This window comes from Ornithodoros turicata, unplaced genomic scaffold, assembly GCF_037126465.1.
Source record: "Ornithodoros turicata isolate Travis unplaced genomic scaffold, ASM3712646v1 Chromosome13, whole genome shotgun sequence".
In the NCBI taxonomy this organism is placed as follows: Eukaryota; Metazoa; Arthropoda; class Arachnida; order Ixodida; family Argasidae; genus Ornithodoros; species Ornithodoros turicata.
In genome coordinates, this window is record NW_026999307.1 from 1,808,172 (window position 1) to 1,834,107 (window position 25,936).

The window sequence follows — 25,936 nt, forward strand, 5'->3', positions numbered from 1 at the left end:
GTCATTGCCACCCGTTTACCGACACTTCTCAGAAGGGCTTGTCACGTGCAGTGTACTGCCGCTATGCGAGATGGGCTTGGAGCATCGGAGGTTTTAGTCTAACGCGCAAATTTCTTAGTCCTAGAATATTTGAAGCTTCACCTCTACATTTCGTTTTCAGCATTACCACAAGGCTCGCACTAGCAGGCAAATATGGGGGATCAATTCTGCCTACACTAGACATGGTGTCACTTTCGCTCGTGTACCTATATGGCTATAGTGGACTAGAAACTCCACTCTGGCCCTGACTGCCCGCAAGGAGTTCAGCTTCCTCATGTTGCAAAACTGTGTAGCAGCATCGTCATCATCATCCCCCGCGCACCAATGATCAAGGCGCGCGGGTAATAAAACACGACTGCACAGCCAGCTCGGGCCGTTGTTCGGCTGGCCGGTCTTTCCTCACGTCTGTGTACTGTCTTGTGCCTCTAGCACTACATTGGTGACCCGAACAATTTCTCGAACAATCCCAACCCTCTCCGACGATGTCTCAAGGCGACAACGCGGCGCCATCATCACCACACGTAACCGCTGTCGCCGTCAAACTACCTCCATTCTGGGACCGCAATCCAGCCATTTGGTTTGCCCAAGCCGAAGCGCAGTTTCATCTGTCCGGCATCACTTCCCAGACCACCCGGTTCTACAACGTCATCTCGGCTCTGTCTCCAACCGCCGCCGAAGAGGTGCACGATCTCATCACCTCCCCACCACCCGAGCACCCGTACGACCGACTTAAGGCTGCTTTGCTCAAACGCACTTCCACATCGGACCGCGAACGTCTCAGGCAGTTGTTATCTGCAGAAGAGCTCGGCGATAGGCGTCCAACGCAGCTTTTACGTCGGATGAAGCAGCTTTTGGGAGACGACGTTTCCGCAGCCGGTGACCGATTCCTGCACCAACTTTTCATGCAACGCCTGCCAACTAACGTCCAAATGGTTCTGGCCACCGCGTCGAACCTACCCCTGGACGAGCTTGCTTCCCTTGCTGACGCGGTCATGGAAGTCGCCTCACCACACCAAGTCAGCGTCCTTGAGCGACCTGCGGCTTTACAGAACGCCACTCCTCCGCCACAGGCCGACCATCGTTCCCCCCTTTCTCCACCCGACATTCAGGTGATGGCGCAGCAGATCAGCCACCTCACGCAGCTTGTCGCGTCACTTGTCACCCGCCCGCGATCCCCAAGTCCGCGCCGCCCTCGACACCGCCGAGGCCCCCCGTCGGAACGCCGATCGCGCTCTCGGTCGGACAGTTCAGGTGGCCTCTGCTGGTACCACCGTCGCTTTGGTGCGAACGCCAATCATTGCCTGCTTCCTTGTACCTGGACGGGAAACCCGCCGGCCTCCCACTAATGGCGGCAAGTGGACCCGGCCTTGACGACAGCCGCCTCTTTCACATCGTCGACCGTGCCAATGGCACTCGGTTCCTCGTCGACACAGGGGCTGAGGTCAGCGTCATTCCTGCCAGCAGCAGCTTTTCCCGATCTCGACAACCCTGCTTCTCCCTCAAGGCCGCTAACGCTTCTACTATCCCCGTCTACGGCCAGAAATCTCTCACCCTAAATATCGGGCTGCGAAGAGATTTCCGGTGGCTTTTCCTCGTAGCAGACGTCACTCAAGCAATTCTGGGAGCTGACTTCTTGAATCATTTTAAGCTGCTCGTCGATGTCAACGGGAAGCGCCTGATAGACCGTACCACTTCCTTATCTGTTCACGGCCTCACACTGCCTATTTCTCCATTGCGCCATTTGCATCCGGCCTCCAATGGCATGGTGGAGCGGCTCCACGGTCAGCTAAAAGCCGCCCTCCGGGCGTCGCCTCAAGTCCCGTGGACCGAAGTTCTCCCCATTGTCCTTCTCGGGATCCGATCGGCTTTCAAACCCGACTTGGGTTGCTCAACAGCCGAGTTGGTCTATGGAACCTCATTGCGACTCCCCGGCGACCTCATCTCTGCCGCAGCGAACCCCGCAGCCGTACCACCAGCCGGCTATGTGTCCCGCCTACGAGACACGATGAATGCTCTTCGTCCCAGCCCCACCCGCACACCACGCATTGCCACCGGTTTCCAGCACCCCGCCCTCGAAACATGCTCGCATGTTTTCCTTCGGTGCGACGCCGTGAGGAAACCCTTGCAACAACCCTACTCTGGTCCTCACGCCGTACAGCACAGAGCCTCCACCCACTACACCATCCTGGTCAGCGGCCGAGAACAAACTGTCGCGCTGGAACGTCTCAAGCCAGCTTTCCTCGAGGCCCCTCAAGAAACATCCAACGCTTGCTCCATCGGTGTTTCTCCGGACCTGGAACTTGGCAATCCCACTAGCCCTCCCCATCGACCCCCCCTCCAGTCCTGCTGCCCGCCGCAACAACCGCAAATGCACCCTCGCCCCCGAGTTTCCTGGGCACCACACCTCCACATCGCTCATTACCTTCCGGCCACTCGCTAGGGGGGGAGCCCTGTAGCAGCATCGTCATCATCATCCCCCGCGCACCAATGATCAAGGCGCGCGGGTAATAAAACACGACTGCACAGCCAGCTCGGGCCGTTGTTCGGCTGGCCGGTCTTTCCTTACGTCTGTGTACTGTCTTGTGCCTCTAGCACTACAACTGTACCCAGCAAACCATCGACATCTGCTGAACGTCCATAAGACGTTTGAATTTGGACAATGAGATGTCTCAAAGACATCTTTTATCATCCGGATGACATCTATGGGACATTCTCGGGATAGTCCCAGTAGCATCTTTGGACATCCAGAGGATAACCGTGTGGCATCCCAACTGTCATTTAATAGACATTTTGTGGACAACTGGCAGCCGTTGCTTACTGACATTTTTAGGATCACTTATCGCATTCCTCCGGATTAGACGGCATGCCATATGATTCAAGGGAGTCCAGTTTCGTCTCCAGGTCTTCGTGCTGTTCATATGAGACTCATAAGCCGCAATGTACAGGACTTTGCGACCGTGCTGGAGTCCCTCGCTCTTTTCCGTCATGCCGGCTAATACGGAGGAGTACGATATATAGGCGTTGACGTCGCATTCCGAAATTAATTGTCAACACAAATTAAGAAAATTAAAATTAATTATAAAATTAAAGAATATGGCTTTATTTGGTTGTTGACTTGACTCATGGTGTAACATCGTGCTACACACATACGGGGTATGCTTGTAACCCATCATTTAAAAAGAATGCCACACTTCAACATGTCCCGAGACCCTGAAACAACAAACACCGTTGGGCTAGTTGGTAAGGATACAGCATGGTAGAAAAGCGCACAGAAGACGCAGACAAAAGGAGACGCGCAAGTGGTGTCGTCTCCTTTTGTCCGCGTCTTCTGTGCGCTTTTCTACCATGCCGAGACCCTGAGCCTAGCATTTCTGTTTACCCATTAACTGAGATTAATTAGTCATCGTTATAACTGTTGGGACTAGAGCAAAAATGCCGATGAGAAAAGTTGTGAAACGGGAGGAGTCGTCACAGAATCTGCTATCTATCATTACGTACTACCTCCCCGATTTTTTTTTTATTTCCAAAAAGTGTTCACTCGCTAAAAATATATTGGGAAAGCTAGTGCTGAAGCTCACTGTTACATGGTACTTTTAGATTTCGAAAGTGTTTTTTTGGAGTCAGAAAAAGACAAAGGGATGTGCTGTGATGGGTATGTTAACCAACCTCCGGTTTCCATGGCCAGGCTCCGATAGTCTCTCCACTATAGGGGAACAGCGAAAACAGCATTTGACTGGTCGGTTGTTATTTTGTGGGATGGCCGGGTGCTGGAATAGTATCACTTGTTGTGAACCCGGCTAAACAGGGTGAGAAAAAAAATCCGGCTGAAGCACAATGAAAGAAGACTGCTTATCTGGGACTTGCGTGGACAATTTCCTGGGGGCTTCTTTCATCGTGCTTGGCCACTGCTCTTACAGGTGTTGACAATAAACAATACCATACCTGCTGCAACCGACCGCCCCAAAGTGAGAGCCGACAGCACAATTGCGTTCCACTGTTCTCCGATAGTCGGGCGCTTATCGAAGCGAGGCCACGGGAACGAGCGATTGATTAATGGTGGCCATGGCAGTACATATTCACAAATAACAGAATCTGAGGCCCTGTACAACTTCCCTTTACAATTTTGCTGCAGTTCCAAAAGCTAAGATGACGACTAATGAAATGCAATTAATGAATGAACGAAGAAACAAAAATAGGCTCAGTGTCTTTGGATCCCTGCTAACACTAAGCGGTAAGTTTCCGAGCTAAACGGACAAATTTTCATTAAAGGGGTACAACGTAAACTGAACACACAGGATATCACAGTCTTATCACGGTCTCATGACAGTCTCTTCTGTCAACGTGGAGCTTTTGAGTTCACGCTCTCATGGCAGTCTCTTCTGTCAACGTGGAGCTTTTGCATTAACCCTCTCAGTGGCATGGCGTAACCAGTTTTTTATGGCACCTTCGACTTCGTCTTTCGTTGCACTTGTCAACTTTTTGTTCCTCCTTATTGCCTCTGAAATATAAGAGTTGCGTAAGAGTGCGCGCATTACAGAAAAAAACACGACATCACTACTGATCTGCCTCTGGCAACTTTTCTTGCACATGGGAACAGCACATTTCTCCAAGAAAAAGAGGTGTCCCAGAACCTGTTTAACTCATCCCTGCATGAGAGACCGGTAGAACAGGAAGTGGGTATAGAATTGAACATTTTCTTTTGTAGACTTTGGTTTCATAATTATGTGTTGGTCGCATATGAGCCAATGTGTGCATCCCGGCACATTAGAACGTGACTGCACCCTCCCCTGTGTTAGTCTTAACATTGTACGCCCCCTGCAAGGCCAACTAAGGCAAGCGGTGTGGACATTACCACGACTGCCATCCATTTGTTTGAAGCAACATCCTCAAACTCACTGAAGTACCATGAATTTAACTTTTCTTCTGGTATTCCATGACAGAACAGAGAAAATGGAAAATTTGTAGAGCTGTGCAAATCCGAATATTCAGAGTCCAATCGAATAGTGATGTATTTTTCAGTAATACAGTGATTGTGTCCACACCAGTATTGTATTATGTCCAAGTATTTATATTCAATTCTTATTCAAAATTTAAATGTTCGCACACTGGCATTATTACGTATGATTTACTCACAACAGCGCCAGCAGACCTACTGTTAGACCCACTATTGAACCAAATCATAAGAAACTGGTTTACACTCACGAACAATCACTCCAGGAAAATGAAGAAGGCAGAACTTCCTTTTCCCCTTTTGACCTTTCCAACTGTATTCAGTTGGAACTTCGTCAGTCATCAGGTACTGCAAAATTGTTCGGGTTGCTGCCCCCACTTCATTTCCTGCAAGTTGGGCTACCTCTTTGACCTGCGCATCACAAAGTTAACAACTGTACGAATTGGAAGAATTAGGCAATGTGTGCTGCTGTACATCTTTGTCCTTACACTCTGTGGTCATACACACGCAAGTAATACGCAACACAAGTGTAGTTTCTGATAGTGTGACAACAATCTTACAAGGCATTCCTTTTTGTTCTCATTTAGCGATGAATTAAACTCTTCAAGCTGGGCTGATGTTCCGAACGGGGAAGCAATGAGTGCAGGGGATGGGCGAGCATCATCTTCAGAATGCGTTTTGTGGCTGCACAGTTCTTGAAGCACGTCACCATGCTGCTGTTGGGCCACGCGCACCATGTAGAGGGTCCTGAGGACTTGTTCCTGGAATTCTTTGAAAACAATACACCAGTGAATAGCTCACAGGCGACATGTAAATTATGGTGCAAAGTAAGGCACGCCACATTTGACTACACGAAGTGTTACACATAAATACATTAGGAACAGTATGCATACCGTCTCCGGAAGACTGCTGCCTAAGCTGTCGCCTCTGTCGAGACACCTCTCTCGGTTGCTGAGTCTCTGTAAGTAATGGAATCCCTAATCTCAAAATATAAGCTGACCACAATCACAAGTTCGACTTAGTAATATGCAAGTAACAGCTAGCTACTTACTAAATAGTTAGTAATAGCTACTTGTGTCTACAAGTAATAGCTACTTGTTTCTACAAGTAATAGCTAGCTACTTACTACATAGTAATAGCTAGTTTGACTTAGTAGTAGTAGTAGGATGGTGGACAAAGGTACCGGTGAGTGGAGATGGAACAGCTGAAGGTGTAAAGGACCCTGGATTAGACATGCGACTCAGTTGTAGCTGTTGTTGAGAGGTGTCATCAAAGGGCAGAGAAAGATTCTGGTCTTCGTATGCTGAAAACCAACAGCCAGATGAACATGATTTTGCGTCATCTTTATGTTTTTGAGCATGTCCTTGCAATTACATTACTATACTTACTTTATTGACAATTATCTAGCTTTAATTACTGTATGCGTTTGATTTGACATCTGTAGGCAACAGATTTGGCCATGGGATTTTGAGGGATATTGCTACGTGTGTATATGCTTCTCAAAGTACCTTCGACCTCGGCCTGCGATGAAAATCCGACGAATTGATGACCATCTGCTGATGTGGATGCATCAGGTCGGCTTCCTATTAGGTAATTGCCAATAATATCTGAAACCTTTTTTGAGAGTGTTCATGGTTTGTATGGTACATTGGTACAACACGGATCTTTTATCACAATATTTATGTATAGCAGTAAATCCCTTAAAGCCATAAGGTAACGTCGGAATTACCCGTCCCAAAAGCACTGAACTTGGCTCACTTGTTGAGATTGCTTGTGGAAATGTTTCAGGGATGGGGGGCGGATCAGGAACAGAGAAAGAGTCATCACTTGACTCCGAAAGCAGGGGGCGTGTACGCCTTCTCTTTGTTGTTGAAAAGCGAACAGGCCAAAGGTGAACTGCTGTGTCACAAAATACCTTTTAGCACAGCATGAAGATGAAGAGTGGAAAATAAATACATTTGTCTGCGACATCTTCCTCAGACGATTCTGTCAAGTAGCGTTGTGGTGGACACCTCTTTCTCTTTCGTGTGTTTTCGTCAGGGCCACTGGTGATGTCAGATGTGTATTGGAGACGATTTAGCTTGGCCCGTGCTTCTTCATAGGTGACTATGTGCAAGGATCGATTTAGAAAGTGTCATAACTTCTGCCCGGGATTTAGTACAAGGTTCGTTGTTCTATTGAGCAGTTACGTTTCATTGGAAGTGCTTACGTGCTATTACTGTCTGGGAGCAAAAGTTATATGTTTAATTGGGAAAGTTTTACGGTGATGCACAGCAAAATGTTAGCCACAACATACCGAAGACTCCCTTAACATCCACATTGTAGACATCCCAGGAGTCTTGTGGAGTGGAGCTCCCTTTGACCATCTGTTGAACCTTGTGCGATGCCACCCTTGGCCATTTACAAGTTGTACCGCTGACCCAACTCGCAGGGACGATCTCAACTTCATTCTTCTCGATGAAGTGTACAACAAGAAACATCTGTGTGGATGAAATGTTTTTGACCACGTGTCACACTTGCCTTACTTGATTGCATGTATGGCTGCACAAGTCATCAAAAAGAAGTGATACCTTCATTGCAGGCAATGTGTGGACCGCCTGCGATTAAACAGTGTGTCTGGACCCCTCTCTTTAGTACCCTGATGCTGTCTTTCTACAAATGTAGCCTAGTGTGAAAAGGATTGACAACAAAATGAAACATACAAACACAAACTTTTATGTGCACTTCTCTGGAACTAATAAACAAAAAAATGCTGAATACAAAGGAGTAACACAGTACTAAGTATGATGGAGCTGGTTAGTCTGAAATACAGCACGCTAAACTTTGTGGCTTACAGCACTCCTGAAGACAATGGATGAGAAATCAGCATGCTTCACACAAAACATATAACCTGTTACATTTCAGCAGTGATGGCCACTAACTACTTCTACAGTAGTGTAACTATAACTACTAACTACTTTGCGATGGAGTAGTTTAACTAGTAGTTCACCTACTTTTCAGAGGAGGTAGTTAAAACTACTTCTTTAACTACTGCAATGTATTTTAACTACATCTATGACTACTTAACGTTGTCCATCAACACCAATCCCATTCTATAGTGTTCTTGGACACCTAAATATGAATCACAAGCAGTGATAAAAGTGAAGATTTAGTACTCATGCACGGCACAATTGCTCTGCACCTCCGTTCTCCCCAAACAAGTAGCTCAAAGTAAAAATCGGAAGCACAATCGTGCCGTAAAGCTTGCGGCAAAATCTGAAGTAGTTGGCGCATGCAGTAACCTAACTACTGTAGTTAACTACTCGAAATAGTAGTTTAACTAGTAGTTGCCACTACATTTCTGCAGGTAGTTGATAACTACTTTTTAACTACAATCAGGTAGTTTAACTAGTAGTTTAACTACACGTAGTTAACTACTGGCCATCACTGCATTTCAGGTCGAAGAGGCGATTAACAGCTGTTACTTGGAGCAGGCTGTCACTGCAACAGGAGAAGCGCTACATGAACATCATTAAGAGGAAGCAGTAACATTTTCCTGACGTCCTTCACTGGCCAATACCTTAGGCTTGAAAGCTCAGACACAACATGAATGTTCAGACGTGATGATTCATAAGGCTTGCTATACAGATCTTGTTTCTTGCGGAATTCCCTTCCAATAATACATAATTCAGACGTTGCCCTTAAAATGACAAAGTTCACGATGACAATAACATGACTGTCAATACAACAGCAGTTGTCCCCGTCATTTGTGCTTAATACGAATCCATGCACCCTTATCTCTCGGTACTCAGGTGCTCTGCATTGAGGTACCATTGGCCCACCAGAGTAGGGACGTGAAGCGCTAAGGCCGTGACTTCCTACTTGTGATGTGGACGTACCTCCTCTTTCGGCAAACCTATTATATAGCTGTTCAAGTGGAGTGTCACTCTTTCGTAGCTGGCGCTTCAAAAACCTCATATTGTTTTCGAATGGGAAAGCACTAAAAGAGTCAAAGTGCCCATGCTTTCGAACATCATCTGCCAAGTGAATACAGCAGTGCACGTTATACGATGCATGATGTTTACCGTAGAGAGTGATGAACTGAGAAACAAAATAATGAAGAAGTGACTCAGCATAGTCTGCATAGTCACGGCACAGTTCCTTGTTCCCCAAGATGCTTACAGCGCAGTGCAGCGTCACAAAATTTGAATACAATTCCTCATGTAGAACATTCTTGAGGACACAGGGCCCAGTATAGAAAATGGACATCCGAAATTCAGAGGCCTTCCAGCGGTCAAGATCTGCCATACTTCTTGGTTTCCTGGCGAACTCTCATGGTATGTGCTTCTGGAAAGACACATTTCTTTCAGATATCCTTTGTCTGTCTGCTGGGGCAAGAGCGCATTTTTGGCCCAGAAATCCACAGGGTCAGAAGTTTTTTTCATTACACCTAAACAAATGAGGTGCATATAGTCGAGTGGCGCGACTGAAATGCAGTCGATCGGGAGTTCCGTAATACCACTAGTCCCTTTATGGTAATCAGTGTCATGCTGTGCACGGAAGCTTTCATCGGTACGCAGAAGTGCATGCAATTCAAGAAAACACAGTGTTAACCAAATATTCCCCTTCGACTGTGCACTTTGGACAGCAGGAGCATGCGTTATGGCCCTTTGTACAAAATACGAATGCTCGAGCTGGAGCATCGCAAATAATGCTTTCAAGCATTACACCGTAATGCCTGCCATAAACAGTCAATCCATTGGCAATCACAGGCTTCAGTTCAGTGACGAGGGGTTCGAGGTACTGGTTAGCGCACTCAGGCTTTTCATCTCCAGCATACACACCAACTAGAAACATCACCCCAAGGGTGCCAAGCGTTACGAGGCACTGAATTGGCCACAATTGGAGCTTGCTGCTCTTGTTTATCAGAAGTCCGTCGACGTTTAACTTGAGCAGAATCACAGCGGGTATATCACTCCTGCCTTCCAAAATGGGTAGGAGACCGTGGCGCAGCCCAAAATGACAATACCTTCCTTTACCCATCGTCAAAACGTAGGACGCCAGTACCCAAGTGTGTGCGGGCATCCGTAGGAAACTCGGAATGAGCAGGATGCCTCTTCAGTAGTTTTAGAAGGGCACTTAGCGTGACGTGAGTAATGTTAAACTCTACTGCCCATGTCCTCATATCCGTCAGCAAGTCCGGATCATCCTCGGGAAGGCCTCTTTCATCGCTTGCACTGGATGGTAACGAATCCCGATGGCTCACACTGCTGGTGGAATAAATTTCGTGGGCACTATCGTAGCTGTCTAACGGTGCGTCAGTTGCATCTGGTGTGGACGCAATCGGCACACACACGTTGATCTCGCTGCTGGCCGGGAACGATGGATCACTTAGAGTGCCAGCTTTATGTGGTGCCGGCTCAACAGTACTTGTTGAAGAAAGTCTACCGCTGGAGTCATGATTGATAACATCAAGTGTCTGTTTCGCAACTTTTCGCAACTTTCGCAAAGCCATGTTGTAAGCATATCTTTTCTCTTTAACCTTGGGCATTTTGCAGAACTGAACCTGGTAATTTCAACCGCGAGTTGGGTATAACATGAATCTAATCTAGCTGTTCACAAATATGCATCAAAATAAACTCACAGTCGGTCAAAAAAGCAGCAGAAACGATGGACGAAGCGCCGGTTAAACTGTTCTTGGCGGCAACTGCAAATGGCGGCGCTCGCGATGCTATAGTTGATATCGATGGGAATTCCTTGAATTCTTCATACTCCATAGGTAGAGCGGACTACCGCTATAGAGCTTTCCTTAGAGCTTCCTTAGATCTTCGTGTCTGGGTAATATGAACATTATAAATCGATTATTATTTGACTTGCGAAAAGAGACGGCGCGTAATATCCCCAAAATTGATGCTGCTAAGTGTTTTTTTTCCCTAAATATCTTGATGTGATCCTTTTATCACCGTAATCCATTTGAAGTTATTTAATTTTCCATGCATTTCTTGAAATGTACCTCAAATGTATGTCAATACGTCAAAAATAATGACGCATAATTTGAGAAAATTTGAAAAATTAAAATCTTTTAAAATATCAAGTTCCTCATGCTCCAGCAAAATTATGCCAATTTTTAAAGAACACTAACGTTTAGCGTTTAATGTAGCACTGAAGTCATTTTTAACGCCCTGTTTTCTTCCTATAAAACTGTTAAGTAGGCCACTAAGACGCGCCATCAGAAGTAATTCACACCACAGAGTCATAATTATCGCAGATATTTAATTTAAAGTACGCGGGAAAAACCGACTATGCGCAACGGCGGTGGAGAGTAGAACAAGCATGTGGTCTGCCTGGAACCTCGTGCTGAAGCTAGAAGTATCACGCTCGCTAATTGCTTCAGAGAAATGCATGTTGTCTGCTACCCCGCTGTCGTCTGCTACTCGGTTGTTCGGGGTTCTGAAAAATCATTGCTATTGGCTCGGCCGCTCCTCTATTTCCAATTCTCGGGGAGAATTGGCAAAACTGGTTTAAGGCGGCAAAGGGACAAGGCGCTGACCCCCACTGACCGGCGAACCAGAACGAATGCTCCCTGTAACGTCAGCGGTGACGAGGCATCATACCTCCTCCTCCTCGTTATCGGTGAACGTGCGGAGCCCTGTTTATGTGAGTTCTTTTTTTTTTTTAAAGAAATTGTACACATCAAAGCCTTTCGCGCTATTCGGTATAAAATGACACACACACTTTCATCAGACGTCTTAACCTGAACTTTTTTTTATGTCCCTTTCTACTCCTTTAAGATAACGTTTTGTATTGATAACTTCTGACAGGCATATGCGCTTTCTGTCAGTATTTTTGCCCTGTTGAGCAACACACTACTTAACACTACACGCTAACACACACCCAGTGAGCAACACACACTTAACACGCTACACAACCACCACGTTCATGTACTTGTACTGCCTGGTGGGTGGCACATATTGCATGAACGCGTGGAGCAATAGAACATATTTCCTCACGGTGATCTATGCTACTGGTCTCTTCTATATCTCGGAATGTTCTCGTTGTGTCCGTGCTAAATCATCGTCCACGTCGGATTAATTTCAAACATCAAACAGGATGTCTTTGGAAGATATCCATGATGAACGACAGTCGGACAATTACCCTGACATCCTCTGGACGTTCCTACGACGTTACTGTCCGACCAGGACGACAGGACCACTTGGGGACATCCTTCGGACGTCGATGGTTATGTGGGTAGGGATCGTACCGAGCCTGTGCTGTGCCTCTCTTCGTTCGTCACACCCCTCATTTACCCCACACCCGACAACACTGTTACAAAACATGCATATATTTTACGATTACGACGTGCAAAGCCACACAATGCTAGAAGGCAGAGAAAGAACGAGCAACTGTACAGAGTAACAGATTCTCAATTATCAGCTTTACATTTCAGCACCTTTGAGATACTCGCGCCTTTCAAGCGATCGATGGCTTCAAAATGATGTACGACGTGACCAATGTCAATTTCACCTGGCCAATGAAGTTTCGCCACCGCCTTAGAGCTGTTAAAGGCATTTTTCGATGTGTAATCGGAGTTTTAGGCATCTTTGCCAAAATAGGCACTAATGCTGGAATAGGCTTTTATAGGCACTATCAAATCGATACAGGAGGTTCCTCAGTACCCAGTTCGTGCTCCTGTATTGATAAGGCACTATTACAACCGCACAAACAAACAAAGGCATTTGCTTAGGAATCTGGGCTCTAGTGATTGCTATTAGACGGGCTTAGGCTCTAGTGATTAGTGACGTTAGTGACTATTATCTATTGATTATTAGACGAATTAGGCTCTAGTGATTAGTGACGTACCGTCGAAAGGCAGGAACAGGTGCAGGAACAGCGATAAGGAGACCCCCACAAATTTGTAGACCCAATGAGCCATAATCTCTGTCACGTCGGAAGACCTGATATTCGTTACCAAAATAATCTGAACTAAGAAAATATGAATGCAACCAAGTTTCGGTAATCCATATATTATCGTAACTGGAAGCCACAGGCTAGCTGAGAATACTCTTTGCCTTGTGCGGAGACCTCTAGCGTTCTGATAATACACAGAAAACATGTTAGTCATGCCGAATGTACAGATAAAGTAGTAGCACTTACAGTAGCCTCCAGTGAAGGAATTCTGTCACAAAATACACGAGACAAATAGCCCTCTGGCCAAAGATCTCCATTGTGGATTATACGAAAGGTGGCGCTATCCGTTACTACACAAAAGGAAGAGTAGGAGCTGTAGCGTGTTAAATCCAGCCTGTTAAATTTGCAATGTTTCATGTGTGTTTCTGCTGTAGTGTTTGTGGTCAAGAAAGAGTTCCCTCTTGATGTGAAGCTAAGGTTTCGGCATATCACCTTGATGATTGGGTTATGCTGGGGGTTATGGGAAACCAAATAGAAAATGTGTCAGAGAACTTCTCAGACAAAGCATTCAAAGCATGTCACCATAAGTTAGTGAAGAGGCCTTGATCAAAAATGCTTTGACAAAGTTGTGCTCAAAGTCGGGTTACCCATGCATTAGTACAACAAGTTATTGCAAGCCTATGATGGCAAGCGTTATGATTTCATATTGATTGAACAGAAGCTTTCAGACAGTTTCCTGTTCGCCAGAGTTAAGCTGTGCAAGCTCAGCAGACCCTGTCAAAGTTAAATGTATGTTTTATTCCGAAATAAGTTAGCTAGATTGCATTACACGCTTTTTAAAATTTCACTTAGAGTGCAGAGTACCCAATAAAACCTTAGATCTTGTTCCGTGTGCAAACAATGTGGTATGTCCTGTACCATTGGCATGTAATTTAGTATACATAGTTTCCATTCTTGGGACGAATCTTTGTGGATGACCCTACGTTTAATCTAGACTACATTTTCCTTCCCCCTAGCAGTTTTGCCAAGGTACCCATCTTACTAGTGAATCTTAATACCTCAGAAAGCATTGGTCCCACCAATTCGATATGGTTGTGATCAATAATCAGTAATTGGCCATTACGTATGGGTATATTTCGTAAAATGATGCAAACTGCAAAAATCGTTGTCTTTTATACGACTGACACAAAAAGGACTTAAATAGTTACAATATCAATGTTCAATGCCTCTCAGCTTTTCAAAAATGCTGCAAAGGGGTTATTATTATTCACATTTTGAGGTTTATCAATAGGCATGATCTGATTACTGTGGAGCAATTTGGTTTCCAAAATAGTATGGTTAATATAGTTTGCACTCCTCTGTACAGGATCTGCACTTTATCAGGTACACAAATAGGTACACAGTAGGGAATCACTACATTATGGTGAGCTAGAAGGACTGGTGTGCTTACCGGCCTATCCAATGCATGGGAGCGCGTGGTCGCGGAAATGGCACCCGGTGACGTAAGATTGTTTACATGGATGCGCTGACGCTCGCTGCGCGCCTCGCGGAACGATTTTTGTGGTGCTCCGAGATGCTCTTCTGCTTCGAGTCACGTGCCTTGCCGTGAAACGCGGAACCTTGCACCGTGCTGACTAAGAAATCAAACAGCGTCGGTGGATGGCCTATCGCGGCGTCACGAGCCGCGAGCTCTCGCGCTGTTCAACTTCGTTTTCGTTTGCTTATGCTGTCTCACGCTTTCTGCATGATTCTTGCAACGTAACATTATTAATATACAAACGCATCATGGCAGCTTTCAATGCCTTGTAACACTCTCCATTCCTCATCTTAAAAATAAAGTTCTTGTTTCGATGGGTTTCGTTTGGTTTCTTAGAGTATAGTCGTGCAGGCAGCGTTGCTGCCACACGTCTAAACTACACTTGTAACAATACCCCTACTACGGGTGGGTAGGAAACAAAGGGTGCGAGTGTCACGAAAAAATTGGCGGTTGTAAAGGGGGGGGGCGATTCTGATTGTATGGTATGGGTACTTGGAGGACGCATTTGGAAATGTAAAGCACACAGTCCCGTGACTATATCGCTTAATTATAACCTGGCTGCTTATTTTCCTTGCGTTCAATATCTCTATTCATACGACGACCATCATTCAGGCACAAGCATGACAGGATTCCGTCTCCTGGAAGGGGTCCACTAATCACCGTTACTGGGATACCACGGTATAAGCACCGCATGTCGGCATAGACGCATCGTGGATATTAAATATTCACACATCTTTTTAGCACAGTTTTTGGAAACCTTCTGTGGTTCCTAACTTAGAGCACTTAAAATGAGCTGGTGTGGCTCGAGCAACACAACGTGCAGGGTTAGGGCCTCCCAGCCCTGTTTATGTCAAGCGCGCTTCGGATTCGTGTCCACTCCGAACAGTCCCGGGCCCTGAGTCGTTGCCCAGCCTTTTTGTTTCCTTTTGTGAGCAGTCCCCTTTCACATCGTGTCCGGCCGCGGAGGAGCAGAGAAGTGGTATGAGTCTTTTGCCCAGCAACGGTCCCTCGATCGCTCGAAACGGAGAGGGCGATCAAGGTGTAGTGGTCCAGCTCAGTTCTCGGTGGTTGGGTAAATCTTAGTCGCTTCGGGTATGGTTCGGATCAGAAACGCAGAGGTGCGCAGTGCTTTGGAACAGGTACTATGCTTCGCCGACCAGTGCTTCATCAAATAAGGTTACCATATGTCCTACACTCGACAATGCATTTCATGTAAATAAATTACTGAGTGCGGCTACAATAGATGTAGCATCAGTACTTGTTGTGTTTGTGTAACAAGCCTCCTGACGTCTATTTGCCATACTATTCTCCCTGTACTGGAACGTTAAGGTGGTGTACTGGTGCAAAATAAACGTTTTGTTAGACAAGCACACAGGATAGAATGTCAAGAATTTCGGCGATAGTGCACCTGCTGTCCACATTACAACCGCATAAAATCACTTCCTGTCGCTAGCTATTCTTTTTCGAATGAGAGTACACAAAATAAAGTAAGTGCGGTTTCGGAGACCAATCATTTGGTGTAAAGTGTATGTGTGCTGTTGAATGTGTGCTGCTTCATGTGTCATCTGTTGGGCACGAGTGCCCAATAATAAGAATGGAAGAACGTAGCTAAAGTTGGAGATGCCAATGAGAAAAAATAAAGTATTTATGTACTGCCTTGCGTCAGAGTGCCTTTTTTCTGCGGTCAACCTGTAACGTGGGAAGGTGCAGGCAGTGAGAAAGTATTATTAGTTCTCAAGATTCTAACAAAAAGAAATAGTGATACATCATGAAACAACGGGGCATTTCAATCGTGGGTAGTTCATTCGCGCGCGGAAAGCATTTCTTTATCAATAAGAAAGAAAAAGGAAAAGAAAGCAGCGACATTCGTCACAGGCCATAATACGTGATAACGCGGACAGATAAAGCGTTTTTCTAGAGACAAATGTGGAATATTTGAGTGTGCCGAAATTAAGGTATGGAAGAACAAGCTGCCGAAGTTCTGAATTGCAGGTAGAGATGTGAAATGTCCTAACGAGGTCTGGAGTACTGCAACTCACGTGAATCTGTCTCCAAATTTAGGGACACTTTACAGTACTTATGTTACAGATATTTCTTGTTATACTTGGAGTATTTTCTTTTTTATGACCTTTCCGTTGTTTGCTGTAGATTTTTGGCGCTAAAGTGTCAAGCAAGTAGACTGCACAATCGTCGCTCAAAATATCCTGGCTCTTCCCATGACAGAAGTGGTCTTACATGAACAATACTTAATCTAGTCACCACAGTCTGCAGTTCGAGCTAACTCATTGTTCATGCTAGTCCTTATGTAATGTTGCGTGACGCTTTCAGTGCCATTTGGATACTCTCACTTGAGAAAAAGTTTGGTCGATGGGCGTCTTAGTTTACTTAAGTGCCCATGGCAGTTCGCACCCATAAGGTTGCTGGTGTGAATGCCATCGCGCAACTGTGATAAGTAATTACTGTAGGATGTCATTTTCGATGCACAACCATATACTGTACGCAGCTCTAGTTTTCTGTAACAAGCACTTTAGTCCAGTTCGTGTACGGTACCGGTAGAGCGAACGATCTTCTGGAAAAGCAATGTACCGGCGGGTCCTATCATCATCCCATGTATGTGTGTGAACGATGTGCATGCGGTTGCGACTAGAGTGCGATTACCTCCACAAGTAACTAAAAATCACGTCAGTTATCTTTGGAATATGTGTTCCACTTGGAATTCAACCTCATCCTACGATGTTCACAATGATTACCTCGTGTAGAATCAGGGCCGGCGATAGTGGGGGGGAGGGGGGGGAGTAAGGCGACCGTCTTAAGGCCCGCGCCTGCACAGACCCCGCGCACAAAGCCTTCAACCAGGGATTACTTATTTTTTTAAATATCAAGTATGCACTTAATCGTGTGAAACAGGCCCTGCGATGTGCCTTTGCTCCAGGCCCCGCATGTGGCCCCTGTGTAAAATTTACTGATTGTCGTACTCATCCTCGCAATCCCTTTTCAAGGAGTCTCAATGATGCTCCTTTTAATTTTTTGAGAGCGATGTACTGCATCATTTCGGGAATGTTGATGGCATCTGGCAAGATTAGAGTCACTAAATAAGGCAAGATCACCGGCTGTTGTTACTAGCTTGTATCGATTCAATGCTACGCCTTCCCCAATGGTTTCACGATAAAACTGTATCCACATATTTGTCTTTGAAGCCGGACAACCACGGCAATGCAACGATTAAGCAGCGTTCCGTTTACATTTCTACAGTTCCTCTGTTCCTACAGTTCCTACCACCTCTCTTTTCTGTGCCACGTTCCTTATTCAGAAAGGCATAATTGAATGAGTATTTTCTGTATTTTTTTTCTCAGCTCAGACACCTTCTGTTCATAGATTTTGAACAGACACCTTCTGGTCACAGAAACGTAAATTTCTGATGATTCTTCATTTTCTGTAATTGGGTGACACGAGTTGGTTTAGGTATCAGTTCCTCGACAATTTCAAACACTCTGAATGTATTAACATGTACCGCTACATATCCGAAAATAGAAAATAGCTGATCTCCGCGGGAACGACATCAGTTGATTTCCAGAACATATATTATAATAAATCTCAGTGTGTCTCTATGTGCGAAACTTATTCACACCAAAGAATTCCAAGGATACCTTAACGTGTCGCACACAAGCTGCATTCACACACTACAAGCAGCGTGAAACGGGATGTATAACGAAATCCAAACGTAACCAGGTAACTTAAAATACTGTAGCGAAAATTTCGCCACCTTCTTGTAATGTGCCAAAACGGGAGAATCATCGACTGACATTTTCTTCCTGAACATTAAGGCGCTACCTCTAGCATACATTAAAAACAAAAACACCACTGCCAATTCCTAGACAGAACCTTGCACTGACTTCAAGCACGCCCCGTTTTCAGCAGTTTATCAAGTTTATCAGCGTGACACACCAGCACGCGCACATCTTTCTTTCCCTAGAATTTGCGGCGCACTGCTTCAATTTCGCCTATCGCAGGTACTCTGGGGTTCGCCACGTTGCTCTTTGCCATGGAGGTAAGAAACTAAGGAGATGCCCTAAGCGCCTCTCCCAATGCAAGCGAGCGTGCTGTGACCCGCGCATGGCATTCTGGTTAGTTGCCCACACACGTGACCCATAAACGTCACGGCAAGACGTCATAAAACATGGCGTCCTCCATGTCCGCGGCGTATCTTACCTGAATACAGAGACGAGCTGCGGCCGAATAACTTGTTTCCGCTTTCATAACATATTTGGAGTTCGAAGTTATCACACCCGTTGAAACACAAGATAGATCATCTCAGTGTGGAAGCAATGGATCACTAAATCGCTAGAAGATATACGTACGTCATCGTGAAATTGCCTGGCTTCTCTTCTGTTTTGCTATTTTGCTGCGATTTATCACGCGGCAAATGTTGAAACAACCCATAACCTTCAAAGTATTGTGCGAATGGACTCCTTGAAGGTAAGGCGTTTGCTGAAGATGAAGTTTGCTAAACTTCAAAGCCTCCGCGCAGACCGCCATAACGCCGAAACATGTGGGAATCACGTGACCGGGCAACTAGATGGGCGTGGTATTGCCAGGAGCGACCGCTAGAGGGGTCCCACGGCCTTCCGATCTTTTAGCCCTCTCCTTAGTTTCTTACCTCCATGCTCTTTGCACATAGGGCCACGTGACCACGAGGGCGCGCGCAGCGTGAGCGAGCCGAGCCCTTCGTAGCCACCTGTCGGCGGGCCCGTCGGCACGACCCGTTTGCAACCGCCGTTCAACACACCAGTCAACTACATTTCCTTCGCTTCTAATTCCCTGTCGTTTTCGTCTTTTACTTTTCCGCTACATAGCCGTTCTCTACATGTGTACCTATCTGTATAAGAGACGAAGTACAGGCCCTGCAAAAGCTCTTAATTTTTTTATGTGTTCCATCTTTGTTGCGGATTCCCAGTGCTTATTTTTGGGCAGACACTGCCGGGATTCCTTTAGTCAGTGGGATATCTGAGAAATCTTCACCAATGAGAAATGGGTTTCAGCCTACCACACTAGTCCTTTTCGTCGGAATCTACTAACACGTCAAAATGTCTGTCTTCTTTATTGATGACCTGCAGCTCAAATTTACAAACTGTACCTTTCTTTGTCATCACAACATTACTATCGATAACCAAGGTTGTGGACACACTGACCCAGGTTTGTCGAGCTGATATCTCCTGCAAGAAGACAGAAATCTGAAGGATAAACAGAGTTATGTTTTGCCGTCTCAGACTAAGAAACGCACAAATTGGATATGATTAAATCACCGGAACATGTAATGAAGGATTTGGTAAGCCAAACAAAGAAATCGTGAAAGCAGGTAAACAAGATTATTGTTACGAAGGTCTCGGAGATCAGATTTTCTTAGCAATTCTGAAGAATCTTGTAACTGTTGCTTGCCATGTGTGACGGATGCACTATGGACTGCAGCATATTATCATCAAGGTGTTCGTTCTTCCGTGTGAAATGGCACGCTGTCACTCAGCATTGGCAATGGTTTTCTATCTTGAAACCTGTGCACTGCGTCTCGTACAGTATGTTATACACTGCAATGAGCTAGTCAAAAACTGAGGCTGCAGCCTGTCCAACTCTCTCCTTTGAACTAGCTGCCCTCCATGTGCCCTTTCACTAACACACAAGAAGTTCTACAGCAGAACAAAAAAAGAGAGAAAAGGCGAAAAGTAGATACACTTGAAGCATATATCGTTTCCAACTGGATGCATCTGCAGGAGTTAAAAGACGTGGAAAATCATACCACGTCAATAACTTGGTTGGAGTGGTTTGAAGATCCACAACTTCACAATAGACCTCTACCTGTTTGTAAACAAATGACGTCATAATGTTCGACAGCGCCACGAGTTTGGTAGAGTTGAACTACGTTCAAAGCTAGAGGCGAACAAGGTCGCTCCCGAAAGCCACGGTCTTGAGGGGATTACGATGGTGTCTGAAAGGGACACGACCTTCGGTTCTACTTTTCTCTCAATGGGAGGCAGCAAACAATTGCCTATTCGTGGAACCTAGCTCTCTCCTTCCGAGCTGTTTCGGTCTGTCTACCAACGTCATGGTGACGTTTCTCGGGTTGAGGTTTATACAGTCGTCCAACATACGAGTTGGCTGCAGCGGCGGAGCTGGTTAGGAATTTGGAAGAAACTAGGAAGCATGTTAGAAGAATTGTATTTGGGCAGTGAATTTACCAAGCGCACAAGCTGCAATGACTGCTTTAAATAGTCTTTTGCGCTGGCCGCGTTGCCCCTTGCAACCCCAGCACGACACGCGTCTTCTCTACAGCCACAGAACTACTTATATCTTTTATAGGTTTATCCCATGGTAATTTCCTAACTTAAATCACCGGTTTTACACTCACCAAACATCGGTCAGTTCTGTGATTATTTGCTGCGACATTGGGTCCCCTAGCGGATTCCGGAATGAATTTATTTACAAACAATTGCTTGTTTGAAATAGCCCGGTGCATGCAATATAGACTTATTTTTTGTGCTTCATATAGTGCCGTCAAAACTATCACAATTACCACAATTACTAGCTGTATTACATTTCCACGTGCCTGTATGCCTGTATGCGCGTATACGGTTTCGCACCGGTTTCGTTTTGTCGTCTGCCGTATTGGCAGGAGAGATATGAGCGAAATTTGTAATTTCATGCTCGCGCTGGGTGTGGGCGGCTTGGTAGTTTGGGAATACTGGAGCGTGTGCGAGAACACCAACATTCTCAACTCTTGCCTGATAAAGTCGCTCGTCTTGGGAATGCAGCACAGGTAACGATAGGTTAGGTTAGGTCAGGTTCGCATCATAGATGAAACTGATAAACTGATTACACACCGATAGAATAAGGAATACATAGATGGTCACAAACTCATTCCCGAGAATGTATTTGTGATCGTCTCTGTATCTTTGTCTCCTAGTTTAATCATTTTTCGCATGTATCACCAGTTAGCGGCGGAATTGCAAAATGAAAAGAGAAGAATAAAAATAAAAATCGGAAGAACTGACGAGAAATATGAAATATTAGAATAGTACTTTATGCACATTTAAATACTCCAACTGCAGCTGCAAACTACAGCTTTTTCTTTCACATTGTGATCAATGCGCACAAAGCCATCGTCGAACAATTTATCATAGTATTAAAGGTACTGTAAAGCAGCACCAATCAAATGTCATTTAGTGTGGCTATTCGATAGTCCAAGCCACCAGGACAAAAACTCCGCAAGTTTCATTCCAATCGACGGTGCAATTAAATAAAAAATTACAATTAAAGATTACGGGCAACACTGTACTAGGTATTCGAAATGAATCCGTACTCCTGCCACATACGGCGGCAACCACATTGCATGCGTATAACACTGGGCCCGACATAACAATCCACCATAAAATCCGCCCCTGCAGTCCACACAACGATCCACATCTGAGGATAAACGGATAAGCGAACTGAAATGAAATGCTGAGCCTTTGAAAAAAATGTGTCAGACGTTCAAGAAGCCAGACAGCGTCGGGACTTGTTTGTTCACAGAGGTTCACAGAGAGAGTTTGTTCGTTCGAAAGAGGCCGCGAACAGAAGGAGCGCGCAGGCGCAGCAGAGAAGTAGGGAGAGCCTCCATCGCACAGCGGCCAGCGCTGGGTTACTTCGCAAAAAAACACTGTGAACAGGGGTTTCAGAATGCATAGGTAAACAGGAAAACTAATAATATGGTTACTAAAATAACGAAGTTCCGGTGTAATAATGTAATACCAATTTTCAGTGTTGCCCGCTGTACAGGGGGTTGTTTGACACCAGGCGTCGCACCGCTCCGCTTCGCCGCATCTTTCATGGCAAATTAAAAATATTTATAGCGCGTTGTCGGTCGTATGGTTCCGCATATGGCATTTAGAAGCAACAAAGTCTCTAGTCACATCACCGGCATATCATGCTTGTCTAACTGCTTTACAGTACCTTTAACAGCACTTCAGGTCATGATTCACTGACCCGCCTGACTTCACATACATTTTCACTTACGTGATCTACTTGGAGCCCTAATACGATATTTTCATTTCGATCATTCTTTTCGGCAATTAATAGGGAATATGGAACTGCGACTTCTTTATTTGTGTTTGCTCCCCGAGGACTTTTTGTTCGTACAACAATACCTCAACGTACAACATATTGAAGGCATGATGAAAGACCTATTGACAAGAATTAAAAAAGTGTAATAAGCATTTAACGTATCCCGTCATCAGCGCTATACCGGTTCAAAAGCGAGTTCTTTCCATTGCGCTTTCAAGTAACACAACCACTTTATTTGATGTTGATGGTTATGTGAGAGTTTAATCGTCAGGGGCGATACCCTACCCCATTGCTGGTGGAAGGGAATGAAGTAAAGTCGTAATTGATTGCGTGTACTATTACATGTATGAGGCCAGTTGAACAAGTTCCAGGCGGCCGGGAAATGCGGTGTAAATAATAATGACTACAAAGATACATCACAAAGACGACGACGACGATCAGAGACGATACTAACAGCAAAGCATTCACAACCTTGAAACCTTTCCCGACAATTCCCTATCTGAACCGCGACTCCCGCAGTCTAGCCTGGTGTGTTCTTAAAAAATAAAATTTAAAAAAGTTTGTTCACCACGGTAACATTCCACTATCATTAAGACCCCAGCCGCCCCGCGGTGTCCATGGACGGGAAGACGTTCAAAACTAGCAATCGCCATGTTTGCTCGGGAGGGAACTCGGCAGAGTCCGGGGCCGGTACCACCGGTTGCGTACCTGGAGGTGCCGGAACCCCAACTCTGTCTAACCCAACCTGACCTAACCTAACTAAAGTTAGCTAACCTCACCAAATGTATATGATCCAAAGCTTTTTACCTTTACTTTGCCTTTCTCACCACGCACGCGTATTAGCCGCAACACAGATGGTAGGCAATGCATCTATTTTCCACGTCTTGAATGGGAAGATTTCTGGCACATAACGTACATCATGTGTTTTGTAGATCGAATTATATCGAACTGAAGATGAGATATGCCCACACAGTTAAGCACCCGCACTTTACTCGTGCGAAGTGAAAAAAGCTTTTGCTTCTAAAAAAATATTTAAATATCTGTGAATTTGTAATTCCAAACTCCTAAGTGTGGAGTGATATGAGATTGGGACTACAAAGCCTTCAGAAATAAGTCGTAAAGAAGGACTCAATGCATTCGGTTCATATTTTTGACAATGTGTGCAATCACAGACTGCACTGAAGGGAGAAGAAAATGAAAATCATCCTCACATCAGTTATGAGCTCATGTGTACTGCTGGCGTCACGGTTGTTTGAAATCGCCTTTCAGTAGTTCTGCAGCATATATTTCCTTAATTGCCCTCGAATATGTTGTTCCAATATTGTATTTAAAGGTGGACTATATGCTGCACGTGTTTCTTACTCGAAGTAAATGGTGTTGTAACGTCTCGAGAATTGAGATGGGATAAACCACGGGGTGCTGATTTCAGACAACCGTGTCACAAGCAGTACCATATATAGTTTATGTAATGTCATGCTGTCATACGTGAGCTGTTTCTCGGAAAGCAAACTTCACCAAGCAGACTGTGGAGTGGTGACGAACATTATCCGTATCAGTTGTTTCCGGATGCGCTAGCATGTTGCACAGCATGATTGCGCAAGAGTTCTTTTGCGTGTGCATGTGTATAAGCACCAGAGGAAGCTTTCTTGGAACTATCATAGCATCCAGAGGCGGATCCAGGACTTGCTGAGGGGCGGCCGTCTATGTAACGACAGAAATTGAGGGAGAGGAGTCTGGACATCAGGACCTCCCCCCTCCCCCAAATCCGCCCCTGGTAGCATCTATCATTCCGTTTGCCACTGTTTGCAATATACGACGGTTTTCCGAAAGGCGTTGGCAACATTGTTCGTTTGTTTTTGTTTCGGATTCCGTTTGCGTTCCACACGTACATCCGGGTCTGACTTAGAGGTGTGCACCGCCGCGCCGAAGCGCCGCCGCCGGAGGTCGGGGCCTCGCCGTCGCCGCCGCCGATGTTGAAAAATCGGCGCGGCTGTGTAATGTGCCCATTTTGGTCCACTTTCTATAAACGAATATCTCCCATACCTAGTATTTTGTTTGTTTTTCTTTGATCTTAGGTTCCAGGCTTCATTTGTGGTGTTTTTAGCAGTGACAATTTCATCTCCCGATATGCTGTTTATGCTTTAGAGTTTCCCTTCATAGTCGACCCTGGAGGCACACAACTCCAGGAAAACTTGTCATTCAATTCTTGCAGGTTGTTTGCCGGTCATCCACCAACACCATAGCACTGGTCATTATCCATATACAGGGTGTTTTGTTTTTATTCGTCACAGAATTTTTGTTTAAAAAATAGCGGGACGAAATACATGCCGCTTTTGAGTTGGTCATGCGAATATTATCTCGAAGAAAGTATGTAACTATAAGATCATTAATTACCTCAAATTCATTAATTCGTAAATTAGGGAATTTCGCATAAAAACGGGATAGCAGAACGGAAGATACTCATCATTGAAAGCCATTCCATGTATAAGAAATTCTTAAACTCGCACGTGTGTTGAAATATCCGACGCTGAATGTCGCTATGCAAATGAGCCGAAACAAGAAGTACGCCATTTCAGAGCGCAGAAATGACGCGACTTTCGCCTTATCTGGGTTGGAAAGCGGTCTATCTGACCAACAGATTAGCGCCTACACCCATCAGCTCGATCGCTCCAAAGCACTTGGTCCTCTCACGTGGATTGCCCGTCGCTCTTTCTGCGCTCGAAAAGTGCGTAGCAAATAGTGCATTTTGTGTGTGCCGGCGAAAAGCACACAGTCAGAGAGGGTGTTTTCAATCGCGGAATTTCGGGGCTTATAATGCGCGCGAAGCATGGCAGACTCAACCCACTCGTTCTGGACAAGTTTATACTGTAAAACCCTTTAATTTCGCGAGACCTTAATTTTCGCGAATTTCGCGAATCGAGAAAATTCGAGGAACTCGTGGAGTGCGCGAAATTTAGTTGTTTCGAATATATCCCTACTCGATTCGCGAAAATTTAGGGCTGCGAAATTAAATGATTTTACAGTATTTATTCACGATAACTACAGCCTCTGCAAAAATACTGTTCAATGACGTGGTGGGTGCGCCTTATGTCATATCGTTTGCTAACGTTCGCTTATTTATATGGTTTCCCAAAAAGAGCCACTGGATCAGTGGACAGAGGTTTCACGCGTCGCCGTCCTGTGAACATTCGATCAGCACTCGCTATAACTGTTACGTGTAGTTGCCATTAAAGGGATGGCTCGTCGTTCTGATTATCTAGCTATGTTGTTTTCTCCAGCGCTTAACGCGCACTTAACGCGCCCAGTCGAAGTTCCTGGGCGACGACCCTCTTGAAGTGCTTTGCTTCTCCTAATGTTCCTTTGTGTGTTCGGTTTTCTTTCAAAATACTATCCAGTGCTGACGCACTTGTTTGGTGCAAGGTACAGTAAAT

General features: G+C 45.3%; 2 protein-coding genes and 1 long non-coding RNA gene across 3 annotated transcripts; 1 reads left to right on the forward strand and 2 right to left on the reverse strand.

Moving 5' to 3' along the window:
• Positions 1-521: 521 nt before the first annotated feature.
• LOC135372160 (uncharacterized) lies at positions 522-1,385 on the forward strand. Its single transcript, XM_064605848.1, has one exon. The coding sequence runs from the start codon at positions 522-524 to the stop codon at positions 1,383-1,385; it is 864 nt and encodes a 287-aa protein (XP_064461918.1).
• A 2,950-nt stretch (positions 1,386-4,335) lies between these two features.
• LOC135372103 (uncharacterized) lies at positions 4,336-7,090 on the reverse strand. The gene is made up of 7 exons (XM_064605818.1): positions 6,947-7,090; positions 6,749-6,886; positions 6,174-6,293; positions 5,884-5,949; positions 5,551-5,759; positions 5,242-5,401; positions 4,336-4,537 (listed from the first exon to the last, which is right to left on the reverse strand). Exons 3-7 carry the CDS (start codon positions 6,223-6,225, stop codon positions 4,422-4,424), a joined length of 603 nt encoding a protein of 200 aa, XP_064461888.1. The 5' UTR covers positions 6,226-6,293; positions 6,749-6,886; positions 6,947-7,090; the 3' UTR covers positions 4,336-4,421.
• Positions 7,091-7,355: 265 nt separating this feature from the next.
• Positions 7,356-10,682, reverse strand: LOC135372197 (uncharacterized). Its single transcript, XR_010415871.1, has 3 exons — positions 10,614-10,682; positions 7,561-7,655; positions 7,356-7,470 (listed from the first exon to the last, which is right to left on the reverse strand). It is a non-coding gene; the product is annotated as an uncharacterized LOC135372197 (long non-coding RNA).
• Positions 10,683-25,936: the final 15,254 nt, after the last annotated feature.

What these genes read in the sequence shown, in the direction of transcription:
- LOC135372160 (XM_064605848.1), top strand. Translation starts at nt 522, where the DNA reads ATGTCTCAAGGCGACAACGCGGCGCCATCATCACCACACGTAACCGCT.
- LOC135372103 (XM_064605818.1), bottom strand. Translation starts at nt 6,225, where the DNA reads ATGTCTAATCCAGGGTCCTTTACACCTTCAGCTGTTCCATCTCCACTC. An exon ending in TGTTCCATCTCCACTCACCG is followed by an intron (nt 5,950 to 6,173) that starts GTACCTTTGTCC and finishes CATTACTTACAG; the next exon opens with AGACTCAGCAACCGAGAGAG. An exon ending in TTTTCCTGGAGTGATTGTTC is followed by an intron (nt 4,538 to 5,241) that starts GTGAGTGTAAAC and finishes CTTATATTTCAG; the next exon opens with AGGCAATAAGGAGGAACAAA.